Genomic DNA, 13,682 nt, shown 5'->3' on the forward strand with positions numbered 1-13,682 from the left:
TGCTTTTTAACCTGCATCCTACATGATGGTGAGGTATTAGTTCCCGAGAAGAAGCTGCTGTTACTAAGACCATAATTTCGCTCTCTGTCTGAAGTGTTACAAGCTATGAATAATCATAGCAATATCAAGCATTTCTCTGAAAGCCAGGGAGAGAATGAAAAATAAATTTACCATGAAAATGTGTTCTGTCACTAGCTAATCCCTCTGAACTTGTTAAGCCTAACTTCTCATTTTCTTTGCCTCATCCTGTCCATTTGAGAGCTGAACTTCTTTCTCCTTGTGCACCCACCTGCACTCCTGGAAAGGGCAGAGTGGGAATTTAGTAGTGTTTTTTCACAGTTGAAACTGAAAACTAGAGCATAACATCATCTGTCACATTTTTGCATTTTTGTGTCAAAAAAGTTAACACCTGAAGTGAAAAATCAATCCTGTGAAGACTGCATTTACTTAAGCACTTTGCAAGAGAGCTAAAGCTGATTGCTATCCTTAATACTCAGTTTCTCACTGTCTCACTACTGGAAGCAAAGCTTCACATTGGGAAACAATGTGCTTTCTAGATATTTACTTCTCTATATCTTTATTTCTTCTTGGGACTGTCAGGTTCCTACTGCACTATTGTTATGTTTGTATTTTTGTGCTGTTGAAGTTATGACTGTGATCTGAACTACAAATGTGTTAGGTACTGTATGAACAAAAACCAGCAAATGTTGCCCGCTCATTTCAGACAGCTCTTCGATACTCTTAAGTAACTTTAAAGTGAAGAGAAAACACAAAAATCTCTTTCATCCAGCAATTTGGGAAAAAAAGCAAATATATTTATTGATCAGTATTTTTGGATAGTAATTTTGTCTTGCCACAATTTCCACACACTTTTTATGAATCAATTCAGGTCTATGATGCACAAGTTCAATCCATACATCAAGATTTACCCCATCTAACTTCAGGCATCTGGCAGAATTACCTAATCATCAGGTTAATAGTTGGTTTCATTACACTTTACTCTGGATACTGTAAGCATCTGTATATGAACTAGTTTGCCATGTGCTTCGCGTTTACCAGTGAGAATAACGCACTTCTGAAGCGCAACTCATGAGGCTGGATGAAACCCGCCACTGAAGTGCATGCAGGGCTCTTAGTGCAGATGTCACTATCGACACCGAAACCTTTTTTCATTTGATTAGAGGAATCACACTCCCAATTCGCTGCAGAGCATATGGAGATCCATAAATACTTGATGTGCAGCATATCCTGGAGAGAGAGCTCTGTCCACTTAAGAAGACCCGGTTCCCAGCTTTGGCACTGTATCCGGTCACCTGACGTTAGATGTATACATTTCATTTCCTGCTTCACAGAGGGTTTAGTAATCTTTTACGAAAATTCAGCTGGAAGTTTATAGAGATGAAACAAAACATTATTAAAACCATATACCTTTGTGTAGGGGATGCAAAAGTCAGAACTAATCAGGTAAATATTAAAACATTCTTTGCTTAGTTCTGAAAATTACATTAAGAGGCATTTCTTTCAAAACAACAGTCGCTGTTGTTGACTTGTATAGTTTCTGTTCATTGACTGCAAGCCAAGTTTCTAATGGTGTTGAGCTCTCTTAGAAGAGAAAACTACTACTCATCCTTTCTGGAGCGGCTCTTTGCCTTGGACTGAGAGCATTTCTAGGCAGGCTGCAGCCTTGCCAAAATATCATGACAGACTAAATACGCAGACTGCCTAGATCCTGTTTTTGTGACTGTTCTTAATTTTAGCAAGTAAAGTTTTTTTTAAGTTTTTTGTATAGAATATACACTCTAGAAATGCTGTAGGAGTCTCTTTGATACTCTGCAGTGCTGATTCCCTCGTATTTAACGCTTTCTCTCATTACTGCGGCGTGATAGTGCATAGCATGAAAGCCTGGCATTAAAAAGTTTCACAACATGGTAATGGCAACCTTTTCCAGCAGGTGTGATATTACAAAGAGCTGGCTTTTACACGGGGTGTGTGAGTGTCTGTGGGGAGTACCAAAGAAATGAGAACAAAATTAGATTAGCCATCACAGGAGAGATTTAACCTTTGGGAGCCTTGAGCTGACTATATCCTGTGCAGACCTGTTTCTTTTGTAATGTAAATTCATGGTCATTCTATGGTGCAGATTACATCCAGGATATAAATGCCCTATAGAAACATTTAATTGTCTTTGTATCTTGAAGAATGGGTTATTTTTCTAAACCCTCAGATCCTTTAGCTCCTAGAGAAATCAGCAATGAAATGCTTTTCCTTCTTTTCATATTAATCCTCACTGAGGCCCTGGTAAAGAAAGATACGTATTTGCACCTCTGTCTTTCAGTCCGTATTCAACTTCAAAGCTGGCCTAGCTCTGAGCTGGGGGTTGGATCAGATGACCTTGAGAGGTCTCTTTCAGTTTAAATTATTTATGTTTCTTTGAAAAATTTGGGTAGTTCTTCATGGTCATTTTAAAATCAGCTGACAACAGAGAGAAACCAAAATATTTAATATGCTGAATCTTAGCCTTGTAAATGAGTATAGAGATTTAACAACGATATCGGAACGTAAAAATGCATATTTATTTTTACAGACAAGTAGGTGAAAACAAAGTAACTGCAAGGCTAAAGGGAACTCCACTTTAACCATTTTTTGAAGTCGCCACACAAATTCAGCACGCCCATTCCCTTTTCTCAGAAACTCCTTCTACAGTATTCATACTAATACATTCTGTATTACATGATATTTGTAGTGAAAAAAACTCATTGTTTTTGCTATTCAAATATCTGAAAAATTAGAGCATGTAGACTATCCGGCAGTGATTTTGTAGCTGCAGCACAGCTAACTCCATGCTATTTTGTAGCATTGTCAGAATTGTCAGTGCTAGTACCAACTGAGGTCAGAAATATTGAAGTATAATAAAATCCATTTGTAGAGGTAAAATATGAGGAAAGTAATCCATTAAGTGCTACTTTGAAAGTTTGCATGATACCCAGGTAGTTCTATGTCTTTGGCAAGAGGAGTGAAATTCTCTCTTTAACTATTCTTTCAAGGACCAAACAAGCTTTAGGAGTAGCTTGTTATCAATCTAAAATACACTTAAGGTTCAGAACATTTTATAATCTATTGATGACCTATTTTAGCTCTTACAGGGATTATACTTCTTTAAAAGCTTTGTAAGCTACCAAGAAAAGCTGATTTAAAAAAATTTCCACAAGAATTGTTTTTTGAGAGGCACAACATTTCCTGAAAAATCAAGATTTTTTTTTCTGAAAAAGTTTGTGCTCATGAAGAAACACATCTAGAAGGCAAGGTAAAGCATATAAAAGAAACAAAAATAAGGCAACACAATACAGTGAATATAAATACATAACAGACAAGTTTGGGCTGGTTTTATCCCTTGTTTTCTGTTGCACTAGTGTTTGGCTGGGTTAGTTTTTTATGATTAGTTCTGGTCTGGAAATCTGAGTGATTGAGGGGATGTTTCTTCATTGCAAACCTGAAAAGGGTAGTGCATCACCTTAACTTCATGCCCTGGTCCAGTAGACATACGCTCTGCATTGGCCTAATATAAAACAATTCATATCCAACATCCTGAGAAAAACTCTAAGGGTTTTTTTGGAGGGTAGGGAAGCACAAAAGAGGCAGATGAGTTTTACTGTTCTCAGAAAGGGAAGGAAATCCTAATTACCCAGAATAATATGTCAGGCTGCTGGTCATGTCTGGAAAAATAGGAAAAGATGACTTCCAGATCAATCTTTAGAGAACAGTAAGTTTGTCCTTGTTTGCATCCTTTGTTTTCTGCTTTATCAACCAAGGAAACAGATGTGGAGAGAATGCAAAAATATTCAAATCTGGCTACTGAACCAGAGAGAGCTTTCTTGCTTGACTGATGGCAAGATGTAGATTAGAGGTAAGTCCAGGGTGGCCCAAGTGCATCACTGTTTAACAGAAGAGCATTTTTTGAGAGTCCAAGATTTGAAGCAAGTTATGTTATTATTCTTCAACTACTAACAAACAGGAGGGAAGAAAAGGGGGAAAAAAAGACACCAAGGATTTTATTGCTTTTGACATCAACCTAGAGAAGCTCAGGGACAGACATCAGAGAGGAACAGGCAAGATTATACAGCATTGTAAAGGGGAGGACAGAAAATTAAATTTCACATCATGGAAAGTGTGTGGAAGAATTTGAAGATGATGTGGTGTAGCTGAATTGATTATCAGAAAACAGAATAAAGCAAAAAATATTATATAAGATGGCTTGCTGTTACGAAATCCACTTACACACATCACTCAGTTTTAGCAACATTCTTTCCACTCTTTCTAGCCACTTTCACTTAAACTCAATTTAAACTAGTGTAACCTTTGCCTCTCAGATAGAAATATGGCTGTGTTGTGCTTGACATGGTATTTGGTTACTCTTTCCAACATTCACTTTTCTTAGACAGGGTTAATGCTCTATGTCTTTTTCTCCCCGTGATCAGTCCGTGATCAGTCTGCTCAGCCTTGTAAAGACTTTGGTGTTCAAATTGTCTGATTCTGTACTTGCATGAAGGCTGATCAAAATGCCTGGATGAACTTTAAGAGCTGTTGAAATACCATAAATATTAGTTTTGAGTGTAGAAATTGGAGACAATTAAATGTTTTTTAAAAGTATGTGGCAATACTGCAGTATAAACACCACCTGTTAATAAAGTTAACTTTGAAAATCTATTATTTCCAATATTTATATGTGTATATTTGTGAGTGTGTGCCTATTTATTTATTTATGTATTTTAATCTAGCAGCCCACTGAAACTACGAAGTCTGCTTCCCATCCAATCACTGGAGACATTCAGGTAAACATGTAATTTTGTTGTGTAAATTGTTGTTGCTACTGGCTGCATTTTTCTGATGAATCAGTTTGCAGAAAACAATCTCTGTTAACTGATTTTGTATTCAACTCCAACCCCTTGAAATGTCACTAATGTAAGTCAGTGTTAGATTTTCTCCTCTGTCTTTAATGTTGGCATGTGAAATACAAACAGAAGAACAAAAAATGTTACTGTTCCTGAAGGGGCTAAAGATGTAGTGAAATTCATTCTAATCTTTAATCTTGGGCACTTACTGTGGATTACTTCAGAAATTCCCAGACTCTCTACATTTAAGCAAAGACTGCTGTGGCTTTCTCATAGTGCAGTGGATTCATTTCCATGCAATGCCAAGTTTGTGGTTCTTTCTTATGCAAACTGACTTTACTCTAGTTTTTTTTAAAACAGTGGAACTGGGAGAAGCAGTTGAATGAAGCCTAATTCCCTATAGATTTCTGTCTGTTGTTTCCTTATTTCATTCCTCTCCACTATACTAGTACTAAGGGTCTTTCCATAGTATTATAGCATCCTTCCCAGGCTTGGGCTCCAGGTAGTCAGAATTTGTGTAATTCTTACTCAACAAGCTGGCTATTGCTCAGAATTATATCAAGAGTTCAAATTTCATCTGCTTTTTCCTAACTGGAAAAGATTTTTTTTTAACCAGTACTGACAGACTTTGAAAGCAAAATTTGTTTCAAGATACAACATAACCATCTAGCTTCTCATTCTAGTCAGGAGAGAGATAGAAACTTCTAAAATGTGTTTATTTCCAGCCAAGGTAAAGGTCTAAAACTCACTTTATTCAAAGGGTTTTGAAGAGGTATTGAATCATTTAGCAAGTAAAAATAACAAATAATCTTACTGTGTTTCAATGCATTCTCTAGCTTCAAATCAACTATGACAAACACCTTGGCAACCTTATCATTCACATCCTTCAGGCAAGAAACCTTGCTCCCAGAGACAACAATGGCTATTCTGACCCCTTTGTTAAAGTTTATCTTCTTCCAGGGAGAGGGTAAGTGTAGGAGAAATTTTAACCTGAACTTTCTTTTAATTTGGGTTTGTTACTTGTCACTAATAAACAGAACTGAGGCTTATTGCTATAGAAAATCCAGGTACAACATCAGGAAAAATGGTGGATTTTTAATTAGAGAGCCAGATCCTATTCCCAGGATAATGTGCATACTTTGCTAATGACTTCAGGGACTTCATGATCATTCCTGTAGATTTAATTTTTTTTTTCATTATTCCTTTTAAAAATTCTAATACATGGGAAAATATGTATTAGAAGAACAACAAATTTTACTGAAATGTACTAAATATATGTAATACCTTCTGTAATACAGAAAGCTACATTTTAAGGTTAAAACGGAATTGTTGCTTCAGCTCAAGGCATTCTGAAATCGTGACGGATTTAAATATGCAGATTTACACTATCTAAGATAAAATTAAGGTTGCAGTATAATATCAAAGGTGCAAAATACTAGACAGAAAACATTCATTCCATGTGATTTTTTATGATTTTTTTTTAAGATGTGGTTCTAGAAATTCTGGTAATTTTGTATCTAACGACTATAAAGATCACTAATCACTTTTTCACAGACCATTGCTTTTTTAGACTCTGTAATTACAAATAGCTCACTAGTGTTTCTTTTCAAATATATGTTTCTGTATCAGCATTATTATAATTGTTTTTTGTGCCCTAAAGTTGCAGAATGTCATAGGTATACATAAGCATACATGGTTATAATAATCCCGCTGACTTCAGTGGCAATATCTAAAGCTAAGCTGACGGATCGGACCTTAGATTGCACAAGGTTTCTGCAAACTTCTCTTCTTGTGTAATCATACTCGTCCTAGAAGACTCTTAGGCTAGGACCATGCAACTAGAAATATCTATTTTTGTTCTATTCAAAATAACAGGAAAGTGGATGCTCAGGTCACAATGCAGCACTTGGCATATGGGCAAGCACAGCTAAAAGCACATGAATGGTACAGCTAAAGGCATGTGTATTCTTTTGTAGCTTGCTACTCCCAGCTATACAACATTCAATATTGTTCAGTGGCACTGAGCCCAAAACTATTACTGAATATAATGGGAACAGTTCCTAAATCTTGAGGGTTTTTTTAACACACCTACGAGTCTTGTAAAATACTTGTCAATTCAACCTTACTGGCAATTTTGCAGGTACATTCATGATGTAAAAATAATACTTTGAAATAGAGACACGTTCACCCTGCAGAGGTCTAAGCCAGATCCAAATATAGATTTAAACTTGCTGCCAAGTTATGAAGAATTTGGATTTTAATTTTGTTTGGTTTCATTATTTTAAAACATGGCAATGTTACAGTTCTGCATGTAATGTAGGGCTTTAGGGAATAATGAAAACTAAGAGCTTCTCAAAATGCCAAACTTTTTTCTGAAAGCAGAAACTTGAATTGCTACTGAATAGCTTTTATCTGTAGTTCAGCCCATGTTAGACTTCTTATTCTTCCTAATGCCTCTATTTCCTTTGATTCTGATACTAGAAACTACCCATTAGTCACACGTTTTCTTTCATCTCTGTTCTCATTTTCTCGCACACTCCTTCCTCTGTGTTCCTAACTCTCTAAATGCTGGGTATGCAGACAAGTCATGGTTGTCCAAAATGCAAGGTAGAGTATACGATCTTTCATTTTTGTATGCATGCATGATATGATAAGCCTGTGCATTGAACTATAGATTTCTCTTGAGTTTTCACAGCACGTGATTGCAGCATGGTTTTGCTGTTCGTTCTCTAATGAATCCAATTTCCAGGTCAGAAGGAACTGGAAACAATTAAGTAATGCTCCTTGATGCAGTAATATTCTATGGCCAAACTCTGATGACAAACAAAATTTCTTTTGAAGTCTGGAAGTATTTAGTTGAGAGATACATAAAAATACATTCTTACTCACTGAAAGTTGCAAAATTATTAACTGGAACTTGTATCAAGATTTTGAATGGTGTTACTGCCAAAAGAAATAGGCACTGGTTGGAAATGAACTGGAGTATTTTTCTCTCTACACCTTGCACAGTGTACAGATATTAAAGCCAGTCATAATTCTAGATAATTGCCCAACTGACTTTAAAGCTGCTTGACCACAGAAATGGCTATTTGTGGTAATTAAAGCTGAACTTTTAGTTATTGAAAATGCTAGTGCTTTCTTTGTCCTGGAGCTGGAAACATAAGGCGAAACTCCATCTTAAGGTATGCTAATATCAGCCCAGGCTAAGTACACAATAATTGTAATTCAGCCCTAATTCTAAATTTGTTTAAAAGTAGAAACCTGACCAAACAAGTCAACAGATTAATTTTAATTAATAGATCTTCTCTATCATCACCCTGTTTCTTCATTACTAAAATTATTTAATGAATGTGTTTAAATGCCACATTTCATATACAGTTTTTCTATTACAGTTTTTTCATTGTACTTTAAGCTGTATTATGTATTAATAAACTATAATTAGGGAAGCATAGGGAACAAATAAAAGAGTAATGCAGTTTGTATCTTTTCACACAGCATACTCTATGAATTTCAAGTGAAAACTATTTCATACTATGTATAGACTGGTTTAATGAATGTGTTTTATTAAAGCATCGCCATCTGTTAATCACAGTTGCTGGGGGGAAGGTGCATTGGTGGTATGAAATTAATGTATTTGCCAGATTCTTCCCTTCAGAGGTCTAGAAACCTTCAGCTGTCATCCACCTTAGCCTGGGTCTGCACCTCCTTAGAAGTGGTCAAGGTCTCCTGCTTCCCTCTGCAACAGATCCAGACCGTAGGTTACATGAATGTGGGCTAATGCCACGCTTGCCAGTTTAGGTCCAGATACTCTATGGACTTCACTGGAAATACTCCATATTAACAACACCTTTACCTTTTGTCACTGTCAGCTCTGAAACTCAACAGTACATGAATCACCTTCTCATGTATTTATGAAAGGAATCAGAAACTTTGAAAATGTGATGAAGTTGTAATGTTGCAAAAGGAAATCCAGGAAAGGAAATGTCTTGGTGTCATTTTCTTCGTTGAGTGCACAAGGGTCCTTTTCTACTTTCTTCAAAAAGATGAAAGCATATCAGTTCATTAAAACCAATAGATCATAAGACGTTTAGTGAAACCCAGTCTGTATAATACTGTCCTGGCTCAGTTAATGTAAGAACTAAGTGGGTTACTCTGGGTGTAGGAGGAGTTTGGATAAGTTAGTATTTCATTAATAGATGATCAGAATAGGTATTCACTCGAGACTGTGAGCCCAGAGAGAGAGATGCTGCCAGTCAAGCTGTCACTTGCCTGTGTCCCAGGTCTCATTATAGGTCAGTCAAATCTCATTAATACTTTGAATGTTGGGGATGCTTTTCTCAGATCAGAGAGTGGGAAAAGGCGGCTACTGAGGTGCTTAAAAAATTTAAATGCGTTACTGAATAGGATTTGCCATCAAAATCTAGTTTCCAAAAGGATTCAGATTTTGTATCTCAACTTTCCTTGCAAGGTATGCAAATGAGTTTCTTTTTCATATTCTCTTGATCACCCTAAATTTTAATTCATCTTTTTCTTACCGACGTACAAGAAACAAGAAACCTTTTTTTCCAAAATATACCGTTGTATGCCGTGGCTGACAGAACTGATTGCATTGTGGAGAGTTGCTACTTTCTTCTCATAAGCAGAGGTGGACAGATTCTTTGTTTCACAGGTCCCAGTGCCCTTCACAGTTTTTGATAAAGTGGAAGACCGTGGGTAGTGTGTTTTGCAAGAAAATAAATGGAACTGCACAGAATGACAATGAGCAAAAAGTGGGAGCAAAAATAGCTGCAAGTCACTTCCATTGAAAGAGAACAGTCCAGTAAGCAGCTTGGATATGGCCACCCCTTTTTGGAGAATAAGGCCACTACATGCTCCAGAATAATTAGAGGCAAGCACTGCACAACAGAATTGATTTTGTAGAGTGAAACTGCTGGTGCTGAAGATCCAACATTGACATATAAGTGTCAATGAAACACATACATCGTTCACATAACGTTAATTCAGACCTGCTCCAATCTGGTACCATGCATGGTACACCATTAGTGACTAGCTGATCAAGAGAGTTCCTGGAGTGCATCTTCTGAGTTAATCTCATATGAAAGGAATCTAGTTCATTAACTCTGAGACCATGCCACAGCGTGAGCCAAAACACAGTTCAGTCAGAAGTCAGAAGTGAGAATCAGGAGAACTGCACACTACCAAAAATTAATGTGAAGGAACCATAAGAGTTTAACAGGGCAGATTGAGGTCATTCTGTGCCTTGGTCTCAATGCTGGAGAACAGTCCTGGACACATTTATTTTATATATAGCATGTAAGTGCTTTAATGTATGCGAGGTTTGAACAGCAGACAGAGCAGTTACCTTGCAGAGTGGCAAGAAGAGGGTCTTTACCTTATATCTTGTTGGGTTTTGAAAGTATTAAAAGATTCTCATATTCTTCTACCCAGCTCTTTTGAGTTGTCCAGTAAAATTTATATTAAATTAAAATTGGAATGGAAGCAAATCTCACATCAAAGCTCACAGAGATAGATGAACCCGTACTCTGATAAAGATTAGTGTATTGCTGTCTCCATACTCAGGAAATGCAAAGTACAACAGAAAGCGCTACCGATTCTTTTTAAAAACAGATTATGCAGCCAAACTTTTTATTCTTGGCTATTGATAAAAACAATCATGAGCTTTTATGTTTGTTTCCAGTGCAGCTGGAGGTATAGTCAGAGAACAGGATCAATAAGAAATTAGTGTTTCTATCATTAACAGGATATTAGTTAGCCCAGGGCATTCATTAAATGTTCTTGTGAGATGGGACTCATGTAATTAGAGACTGTAACCTATAAATATAATGGATTCATACTACTTTAAAGTGTTAATAGGAGGATGGTCTTGGAAAATATATCAATGCATTATCACTTCAATTTATAATCAGAGCCCAACACCTACAATGAGAGAACAAAGCATATGTACATGTGCTGACTGATGCTTTGTATTGAAGCGGTTGAAGGCAGAGCCAGCCTGCTGAAGAGTCAGAAAAAGATGTTTTAAAAGACCATGTCAGGAAAGTATACTAATGAAAAAAACCTAAAGGCTGTCATTGTCCTCTTGTAACCCTGAGCTGTTGCAGAAATGAGGGATGCAGTTCTGTTCTTTTTCTGGGTTTTGGTTTGTGGGTATTTTTTTTGCATTAGAACGGAAAGAAACAAAAGATTGCTAATGTAATGTTTCCTTCCTTTGTTCAAATTCAGTGCTGAATACAAGCGGAGAACTAAATACGTACAGAAGAGCTTGAATCCTGAGTGGAATCAGACGGTCATTTATAAAAATATCTCCATGGAGCAGGTGCGTGGCTGGTAGTACCGTTCAGTGCAATTTGCTGCTTTTTTATTTGTATTGTCTGCAGTGCTTGCTGTGATCGGAGCAGTGCTACTGGCAATTCTGTGAACCCCTGTAAAATCTTGCCAAATTTAGGGGAAATTTGGAACTATTTCCTTGCCTCTGATAGAGCTTACTATATCAATATTCTTTTCTTGTCCCTTCTACTCATAAAAATGGTAATTTGTGGGGATTACACTCATAATCATGTCATAAGTACAGATGTGGCAATTTAAAAAATGATAGTGGAAGGGAATAAATTGAGACATAAGTTTCTGAAGTAGATGCAGAAATCACTGTCACTCTTCATTCCAAAAGCCCTGCAAGCTCAGACAAAACACAGGTCCTACCATTTTCTTATTCAAAAATATTTATAAAATGTAAAGATATATTTTTAGATTTAACAGCAATGTACAGCAATGGGCTTGAAACATGAATCTTCTGAAAAAAATTTAGACGATCCTTAATTTCCTTATTATAGAAAGATTTAAGTCACACCTGGGAAGGAGGTCTGTGGAACTCACCTCTGATTCTTGGTGGCTTCCTAACTCTAATTGACCTATAGGGTTAACTGAGGTCAATGTAGCAACTGAGTCCTCTTGTTCTCCATCTCCCCTTTTAAAGGGACATTTTACCGTTTGAAAAAGTCATAATCAGCAAAATTATGATCAGGTCATTTGTTTCAGTTAGGAAGTATATTTTATAGAATAATGGATCTGTACACAGTCCTTTTGCCTCAGTGTTTTGTTCTTGATACTTTCAACTTCATTTTTCAAGGCCACCTAATCTTTCATTTCTTAAAATGCCCAGAATAATCAAACTCTTTAGAGAATATGTTTCCCAAGGATTTTAATATACTTACCCAACACAGCACCAACAAGTATCTTCTTAACTTAAAATTTGGTTATTCATTCTTCTTGTTCATTGAAAGGAACATAAACATTTTTGCATGGAGCAAAACCCTTCCCACAGAGGAACTTACATGGCTGCTCATCCAATCTGCATATCTGAATTTAACAGGCAGTAGCCCAGATTTACTTCAGGGATACCCTGTTGCAGGTAGTGGTTGTGGTTCACTGGGTTTTACACACTGTTTCGTGTATGCTTGCATAAATGGTAGCTCATTGACAGTGCAAGCTTTAGAGAAAAACAACTGTGATGTTTGTCTAGCTGCAAAATAAAACCTGGGTCTTCTGAGTTTTGTGAAAAGGTTTGGTAAGTCTTAGCAATATTTCCAAACCGAGCTTTCCATTTAAGAAAGGCTCTTCAGTTTACTTAATTTGCTTGCAGGTTCTGCTGTGACATTTCACAGAGCTGTAATTAAGAGTGCTTGGGTGTTGGACCTTCAGCGGCCGTTTGGTGATTTTAAATTGAATAATGATCTTAGTATAGGATTTCTTGGACAGAGATTTTTGTATCAGAAAATCTAATATCTTTGATGTCAGTTTTTTGACCATTATTTGATGAAATTTGCCTTTAGGTCACATATTCAATTTTTTGAACCTTTGCTTTCTATTTACAAATCTCCTTTCTCTTCCTCTGAGACTGTTATGCAGTGCTTAGAATTATAAGTGTGTAAGCTCCATCTGAGCGCCACGTGTATTGTATATTTTGTCCTCTTGTCACATAGAGGTATGTGCAGGGAATAGTGTTTCCACACCTTTCCATGGCTTGTGTCTAGTGGTAAGATACTGGTGTGAGTGATTCTTTTCCTATGAAATTCAGTGCCCTGACTTAGAGAATATACAGTAAAGCACATTTCTAAATCACCAAATAATTCCATGCTGATGATAAGTACCCTCTACAGTTTGAAGAACTATCACCATACAATAGTATATTGTTTGCACTCATAACCCTCACGAATGGATATTTCAAAATAGTTAGGAATATGAAGAGAAGTACAAGACAATAATTGTGGCATACTGAGAATGAGCATCCTGATCACCAAACAAGCAAAACTGCATCGTACACTAAGTTATATAGAGTTAGCAGTCATACCCTAGCATAAATTCATGAATCTTTAGAAATATTATTTCTTCAAAGAAACATTTTCTTTCCCTCCATCAAAGCATGGGTTGCTTGCTGATAGCAAATAATTATTATTAAATATTTCCTAATATAGTCCTTTGAACGTCACTGTCTAGACTTCAGCTGGTTGTACAATTTTTCATTTTCCTTTTCTCTTTCATAACCTAGCTGAAATTAAAGTGAAAATAATTATGGGAAATAGATCACTCTTTGAAACGAAACAGACTTTTTCAAGGTCGAAATAATTAGTTTTATCACGTAGCCAATGCTACTTTGACAGTGGAAGAAAAAATAAATTAAACTATGAATATTTAGTATTTTCAGGTTTTTGTTAAGTAATAAAGTGGAGATAATTACAGTTTGAGAGGAAAGCCAAGCACACGCATTACAAATAT

General features: G+C 36.4%; 1 protein-coding gene across 1 annotated transcript in view; it reads left to right on the forward strand.

The window, feature by feature from the left end:
* PCLO (piccolo presynaptic cytomatrix protein) overlaps positions 1–13,682 on the forward strand; it is a 395,249-nt gene that overhangs the window by 307,597 nt on the left and 73,970 nt on the right. The window contains exons 14-17 of the mRNA XM_082013967.1: positions 4,779–4,829; positions 5,726–5,856; positions 7,470–7,496; positions 11,133–11,226. Coding sequence (XP_081870093.1) covers positions 4,779–4,829; positions 5,726–5,856; positions 7,470–7,496; positions 11,133–11,226 — 303 coding nt within the window. The remainder of the gene's footprint in view (positions 1–4,778; positions 4,830–5,725; positions 5,857–7,469; positions 7,497–11,132; positions 11,227–13,682) is intronic.

The sequence above is a fragment of the Phaethon aethereus genome (assembly GCF_964289735.1).
Source record: "Phaethon aethereus genome assembly, chromosome: 1".
Taxonomy (NCBI): domain Eukaryota; kingdom Metazoa; phylum Chordata; class Aves; order Phaethontiformes; family Phaethontidae; genus Phaethon; species Phaethon aethereus.